Consider the following 8,145-nt stretch of genomic DNA (forward strand, 5'->3'; position numbering starts at 1 on the left):
AGCTTGAGCGTAATATTAGAAAGAAATATACCGTATAATTTGCAACTTGAGCGCAATATTCATGTTGAGCAGGAATTGTTGAGCGGGATTTTCCTACGTGTGTTAATCTTTTAGTATAAAGGGGATAAAATGGGGATTGATATGTTGTAAATATTGCATAATATATTAGGAGTACTTAAATGATATGATGTTATTTTTTCGGATTTTATCTTTGATGAATTGATATAAGATATTGTATATTGGGGGTAATTAATTGTGATTCGAGATATTGTGATCTGAGATTTTCGAAATAATATTATTAGCATTGCATAGTTTGAGGGGCAAATTAGAAAAGTCAAAGCATAATTTATTTTCATGTATAAGATTCCAAGAATTATCACGTTAGAATTTTAGTAATGATGCCAAATCAATGCAAAATCAATTAGTTTAAGTCGATGACCCAACTTAGAACGTGCTTTGTGCTGTTTACAATCCATAAGTCAGGCCCATCAAAGTGGGAAAACACTTTGGCGGGAAAATACTAGGAGAATTTTATTCTCTTAGTAGTAGGGGATGGGAACAATATAGTGACTGAGAGGGAGTATTATCTTTTAATTAATATATACGAAGTAATATTTTAGTCATTTTATTTTTTTTAAACTAAATTATAATCTTTTAATTAAAATAAAACAAAAATGGTATAAATCTAAAAATTTGTATATAATAAACTATAAATTAATATTATTAGTTTTGTATAAATAACACTTACCACGTATTTAATTCGTCGAACAAAAATGCCACGAGTCTCACTAGTCATCTTTGATCAATTTTAGTTAAGTATTAGACGCAAGGATGAGAGAAATTCAAACCCGTGGCCTACTGTCACAATACCTTTATCTCCAGACCCGACTCTACGTCTCTACTTATCCATTTAATTCCTGATATGAATATTTCAGTTTCTATATTAAAATCTAAGATTGTCAAAGGGTTTTTTTTGTTAAACATAACCTTTAAAAAAAAATTCTTCCAGACACCACATTTAAAAAAAAAGTTTGTAAAACACAATCTTTAATTTTTTTTTTTTTGTCAAACACGACTTTTTGGCCGAAGGACTCAACATTTTATAATGAGGTAACTTTTAGTCGATATTTGAGATAGCAAACGATGTAGGTTTGAGGTGTTCTTGGAGTCGTTGGAAAGGTGGATATACAAGCTTTTCAGGGGTTATCAACATGATGATCAAATGTGGCCTTATGTAAGGTTTATTGATGTGTAAAATAAGGCTGGTCGGAGAGAGTAGCAAGTGGTCGAGGGTTTTAGTGGGTCTTTTAATGGAGTTATGATACTTTGTTTAGTCTGAAATTTGGTATGTAGGTAGAGGGGAGTGCAAGGTAGGTCTTAGTTGTGTTGTTTGTGGTGGTTGTTGGTTGCAAGTGGTGGTTTAAGGGGGGTTAAATTGAAGATTAAAAACAATTAGAATAATGTCAAAGTAAGATTTTTTTCGTGGGTCAATTTAATCACCTCAAACTACTATTTGCAACTAACACCCATCAAAAGCAACACAACTACGACCTATCTTACACTCCCCTCTACCTACATTCGAAATTTCAGACCAAACAAAATAGCCTAACCCCATGTAAAGACCCACGAAAAACCCTATGACCACTTGCTTTACATCTAGCCTTTTCGACAAGCCTTACTTTACACATCAATAGACCTTACATAAGACCACCTTTGACCATCGTGTTGATAACCTCTGGAAAGCTTGTATTTCCTCATTTCCAACGACTACAAGAATACCTCAAACCGACATCGTTTGCTATCTCATTTCAGTTACCCCATTGTAAAATGTTGAGTCTTTCGGCCAAAAAGTCGTATTTGACAAAAAAATATTAAAGGTTGTGTTTTACAAATTTTTTTAAATGTGGTGTTATAAAGTTTTTTTTTTTTTTTTAAAGGTTGTGTTTAAAAAAAAAAAAGCACATTATCAAATGATAATTTGGGACAATGATAAACATCTCGAAATTTGGAAAAAAAAAAAAAAAGAAAGACAAAACTTGGGCAGGTCGGCCATAGATCAGCAATAGGTCTTGGTATAGACGGGTGGGGCGAACAGACGGGTAAAGACCTCTAATAAAATGGGTAGGGGGGACAAGGTGGGGCACCCCCATGTGCTTCTCACTTTATGACAAATGGGTATTTTGTGAGGGGAAATGGTATCCGTCTATACGTATAGACGGATGGTGTCCGTCTATAATGAGAATTTGTGATAGATCAGATATTATATTCTATAAAAAGAAAAAAGTAAAGTATTGTCGTACCACTCCCAAAAATAAAGGGAATCTAGATAAGAATGTGAAATGAATAAATTAAGTAATAGGTCTTGGTATAGACGGGTGGGGCGAACAGACGGGTAAAGACCTCTAATAAAATGGGTATGGGGGACAAGGTGGGGCACCCCCATATGCTTCCCACTTTATGACAAATGGGTATTTTGTGAGGAAAAATGATATCCGTCTATACGTATAGACGTATAGTGTCCATCTATAATGAGAATTTGGGTAAATTAAGAGATGTCACTAAGTAGGTCGGTGGCATGCTTCATCGGACACGTTAGGGTTCAGAATCAGATCCTGTCTTGACACGTGACTTTACACTTTGTTTCTCTTCATATATACACACACACTCTTTTGAGAACTCTTATATTGCAAGTTTACTTAACACCACTCTCTTAACTTTACTTTAGTTGCAAGTCGGCAGTTTTTGTACTTGTGTTCCGTTTCTTTAAGGTTTCTTCAAGGTTTGTTAAGGGTCATACTTACAATTTGGTCAAGGAGATGAGTAAACTTTGGACCTTGCTTACCCATGTTCATTCCGCTGCCGGGTATTCTCTTCTTTCCTCTTTCTTTCATTTCTTTACTTAATCCCCCATTCCTTCCAAATGTTATTAAAATGACGATTTGAAAGTGCCTCGTGTTTTTAACGAGGGACAGGTAGCAAGGGGTAGCACTCGCTATTCAGATCCCAAAACCCAGAATAATAGTTTAAGTTAGCGATTAGTTTTTACCAATAAGGCCTGAATATGAGACTTAATTAACTTTAAAGCGTCTTGCTTGTGACAGGCTAATTTCGTCACAAACCAAAGACCTCTCACAGTCACCGAGTATTTTATGAGAGAAAATGGTATCCGTGACAAGGTTGTGACGGATATCACCCTCTTCAATGAGGTTTTGTGAATTAGCATAAGTATAAAATAACAGAAAAAAGTTTGTTACTCCGCAGTTTCATTTCCTGTTACACACATGGTTGCAACCCTTTGTAAAAATGATATTATTCCCTCCGTCCCGGTCAATAGCTATCTATTTCCATTTTGGGTGTATCATTAAATAGTTATCTATTTTCGTTTTTGGTAACCTTTTGTGGACCATTTTCCATGTACATGTGGGGTTATTTGATTTGTGTTATCCAAATAAATCCACCCATAGTTATTTCCTAAATTTTTATGCCAAAATTAATAGATAACTATTAATCGAGATGGAGAGAGTATTTGTTTGGAGTCCTTCGCTTACCCCTCCTAAAACACATGAATTACAATAATTCACGTGATTTTTAACAAGTGGGTTCTTTGTTTATCCAAATCCCATGAATTACAGTACATAAAAACTCTAATTCCCGTATAATAAAGGAAGTTACTTACCTAATCTCCCCTAGGTAAGTGAGAATTTTTGTGGAATTCAAATTCCAACCAAACAACTTGCAATTCATGTTGCGGACCAAACGACCCCTTTGTATGGTTTGTATAGTTTGTATTTAGTTTCCAATGTTACATACGGAGTATACACTGCCGGGGTTTGGATAATTAGTCAAAGATTCAAAGTCTAGCGCCAAATGTGGATTGAAAGTTTTGGTATGAGAGAATGAGAGGGGGAAGAAGTTTATATAGTTGTAAAATTTGCTATCTTTGAAATATATATAGAAAACAAATTTGTCAATTGTTGCCAAAACATTTTGAGGCGTTTATTTTGTCACTAATTCTCATTTCAGACGGAGTATTCCGTCTGAAGCCTTCAGACGGCCTTATGTGACCATTTTTATGGTAAATTGTAGGTCTGTAACCATTTAAGTTGGGTCACATTTGGCTATAAATGGGTCACATATGGTCCGTCTGAAGCCTTTAGACGGCCTTATGTGACCATTTTTATGGTAATTTGTGACCCTTTAAACTGGGTCACATTGAAGCCTTCAGACGAAAATGACCGTTTGAATGGGAGACCTTTGCGATTGAGTTTTTGTTATGCCTTACTAGAAAATCCTCATACTGACACTGTTGTATTTTTGGATGCAGGCCAATAATTATGCTACTCTATCCATTGTAAGTAATTTTCCCTTAAATTGTCTGGCACTTGGTAGTTAGCATTAGTTGTATTATGCAATGATCTTTGCCCTGATTTATTCCTCATAATAATTGAAAATAATCTAATTGCGAGTCAAATGACTATATAAACATCCGTCACTATCGGACTTGTAGAACTAATTGGTCGGTCTCTAATTGTAAGACTAAACATTTTGGTTGGAAGTCCAACTTTAAAGTGTTTGTAAGATACTCTTTATGTCCCGTTCATTTGTTTACCTTTTTTTATTTTTTGTGATATGAGATTTTAATCAAAGTTAAACAAAATGAATTGCATAAAGCCCGTGGACCCGTTGAGGCATTAATATGGACTGTACAACAACAACAGAGCCTTAATCCCAAAATGATTTGGGGTCGGCTGAGTGTGCGAGATAACATGGCCACTTACCGTTCTATTTGCGGTTTTGATGGTATTTATGTAGGTATGCATCAGTGGTGGCCATCGAAAGCCCATCGAAAGAAGATGACGAACAATGGTTGGCCTATTGGATCTTGTACTCTTTCCTCACCCTCACTGAGATTGTACTCCAGCCTCTTTTAGAATGGTATGTCTTCCCATTTTACATGTAACACAAATCAATGGTATTATGTATTTGTATTGGTGAAGAAGATCTCCACATGTAAATGTCAACCTTAAAAAGACGAAGTTTGATCAATACATAGACCAAGTTGTTATTCCACTTTAGGATGTAATCCTTGGACACTACTCCCTTCAATTCGTCTGCATCAATAGTTATCATTGTTTAAAATGCAGGATGCCGATATGGTACACGCTGAAGCTGGCGTTGATAGCATGGCTAGTGTTACCGCAGTTTCGCGGTGCGGCGTTTATTTATGATAAGTTTGTAAGGGAGAAGATCAGGAAATATGGTGTAATTAGAGGTCACAAATCTCCAAATGGCAAAGGCAAAATCAAGTGAAAAAAATAGTGAAATGAGTTACATACTACATCTACTAGTGTAATTCGGAGTATCCAGTTTCTTGTATCATATTTGGGCCTGAAATTACTCTCTTTGTTTTAAGGATTGGGGTGGTAGCCCTTTTCCCTTGTAGTGGATCAATGATGAGCTAAAATGTTTAGTTTGGTTTTAAAGGCTTTATTTATCCAGTTTTAGCCCGTATTCAGCCCATTTCATTAATCAGTTAGGGTGAGATTATCAGTCACACTCTTCCAAGTCTTAAGACTCTACCACACCAGCTTTCCACTAACTTTTATTATTTCTTTATTGTTCAGACTCATCTCAAACTCACCTAATACTTTATACATTATCCGTCAGACTTATCTCATACTCTACTTTTCCACTCCACTTTATTTTTTTAAAAAAAAGAAAGGACACGTGTTGCCCATCCATTGAATAATTTTTCTTTAAGGTGGAGTCAAGACTCAACCAAAGTTTTGTTTCAAGACTTACCAAAGTCTTTATCTCAAAACTACCAATAATCTTACCCTTAGTACGAAGGTATTCGTTTTAATACTAAAATAAAAAGGATTAAATATCCTCTCCTTTGAACATTGAAGACAATAATAGGTTTTTCTTAAGATGGATATATCCGTCGTAAGAATACAACAGGTTAGATAACACCTCATTTGCATAGATAAGAAATTATTTGCCAATCTTAATGCATTTTGTTTTTGTCTTATGTGTGATACTTGACTCGTCTTAAGAACAACATATAAGGAAGAGTTGTTCGAACACAAATTATCATTTAAGACGGGCACCCCGTCTTATCACATATTGCCTTAAATGAGAATTTGTGTTGAAACAAATATTTTGTTTTTACTAATGTGTTAGTGTTAAAACAAATATTTCGCTTTTTATTATGTGTTGTACTTTTGTCTTATTCATACTATTTGATCTTTCTTAAATTTAGGACGAATTGACAAGACACTCGTGTTAAACAAAAAAATTGTCTCCACTAATTTAGTCCTCTTGTGTATTTTCTTTTCAAATTAAATGTTCTTATTAAATTTAGTAACAAAAATAGTGAAAATTAAGTTTCACCCAATGATGTATAACATTGCAATGATATTTCTTCGTCAAATTAAATGGCACATGGTGTGCTACTGTATCCTTTTTCCTATAAATAGTTGGGACCAATTATATTCAAGAAAAGCTTATATTTGTAACTTATTCAAACGAGTTTTCATATAGCAATAAGGTGTGTAGACAAATTAATTAGACTTTGTATGTGACATTGTTGCATTCTTGTATTAAATACTCCTTCCGTGACCACCGAAAAAAAAAATAAAAAAAAAAAATGAAATAACTCCGCTACTTCCGGTCACATTTTCTATCTAATTTGCAAGTATCTTAATTATTTATTTACTTATTTGGCTTACTTTTTATGGGTTATTTGATCACCACATAAAATTGTGTTCACTTGTAATGCTATAACAATAGCTTCAAATGGTCTCCCCAATAAACAAATCACGAAACAGAGGTTTTAGTTATGAATGATAACGTTAGCTACAATTAAATTTATTTAGATAATATTAATCATTATTCCATTTTACCGCCTAACCAGTTGCCCTAATACCTTATGAATGATAACGTTAGCTATAATTAAATTTATTTAGATAATATTAATCAATTATTATTCCATGTTACCGCCTAACCAGTTGCCCTAATACCTTGATCAGTTTAATTCTTAATCGTATAAATCATTAATTTTGTTATTAACTTGGATATTTGAATTTTGTACATTATGTTGATATTATTTGTTTAGTTAATGTAAAGGGTTTTTCTAACCTATGCCCAATGAATTTTGTGTGTACATTAATGACAAGCTCGTATCACCACCTAATTAAAAATAAATCTTAATAATTAAAAAATGTGTGCTTCGGGCAATGCCGGGTATCACATTCACAGAAGGAGACATGTGAATTTGCGAATTATCTATGTTAGAATTTGGGTTAGTGGATTCTGAAGTTTGAATTTTCAGTTATTTAAAGAAAATTTTAGGTAAATTAAATAGTAATAATTCAATAATTAAAAGGTTTAGAATTTCGAATTTACTATAAATATACAATTTAGGGGATAATGATATGCATATAATTATAAATTCTTGGAGGCTTTCATAATTACTTGATCCCGACCCGACCCGAAAACATTTGACCACCCCTAAACCACATTGGGAAAGAAAGAGGTTCTTGAAAATTTACTTTCCAACCTTAAAAATATTTCCAACCAATGAAGGAAATAAGTAAAGTGGAATAACAGCATGGGGGTAATCTATAAGTCTAAAGTCTAAACACTTGTCGTGAGACATCCTAGGCACCTAGTACATTATAACTTTTTTTATTTTATTTTTTTATTTTTAGGATCACAGAATATATAAGTATATTTACACTTGTTTTATTTTCCTTCTATAAAATAAAGAAAATATAAACATATCACTGGAACAGAGGTACCACTTACCAGTACATTACACTATTAGAAGTTTACTATCTACGGAGTACATTAGATTGTTCGGAGTTAGGAGACTGTCTCCATCACCTCAAAACTACTCCCTCGATCCCTCTTATTCATAATAAATTTATCTATTTTTTTTTTCGTCTATTCACAATACCTTCTCTATTTTTTTTTTTTTTGTAAGTGCTTGTATGATCTAAATTTAATTGTATGGTGAGTTAGTTTATTTGCGTGGTTCAAATTTAATTGTATAATAGAGATAATGTCTTTCTTTAATTTTTGTGTCAAAATGAATGGAAAAAAAGATTATTATGAATAACATGGACTAAGGAGTAATGGATA

General features: G+C 33.4%; 1 protein-coding gene across 1 annotated transcript; it reads left to right on the forward strand.

The window, feature by feature from the left end:
- Positions 1 to 2,688: 2,688 nt before the first annotated feature.
- On the forward strand, positions 2,689 to 5,495 carry LOC141652825 (HVA22-like protein e). Its single transcript, XM_074460430.1, has 4 exons — positions 2,689 to 2,863; positions 4,325 to 4,351; positions 4,813 to 4,935; positions 5,145 to 5,495. Exons 1-4 carry the CDS (start codon positions 2,817 to 2,819, stop codon positions 5,308 to 5,310), a joined length of 363 nt encoding a protein of 120 aa, XP_074316531.1. The 5' UTR covers positions 2,689 to 2,816; the 3' UTR covers positions 5,311 to 5,495.
- The last annotated feature ends 2,650 nt before the right edge of the window (positions 5,496 to 8,145 follow it).

The sequence above is a fragment of the Silene latifolia genome, chromosome 4 (assembly GCF_048544455.1).
Source record: "Silene latifolia isolate original U9 population chromosome 4, ASM4854445v1, whole genome shotgun sequence".
NCBI classification, from domain to species: domain Eukaryota; kingdom Viridiplantae; phylum Streptophyta; class Magnoliopsida; order Caryophyllales; family Caryophyllaceae; genus Silene; species Silene latifolia.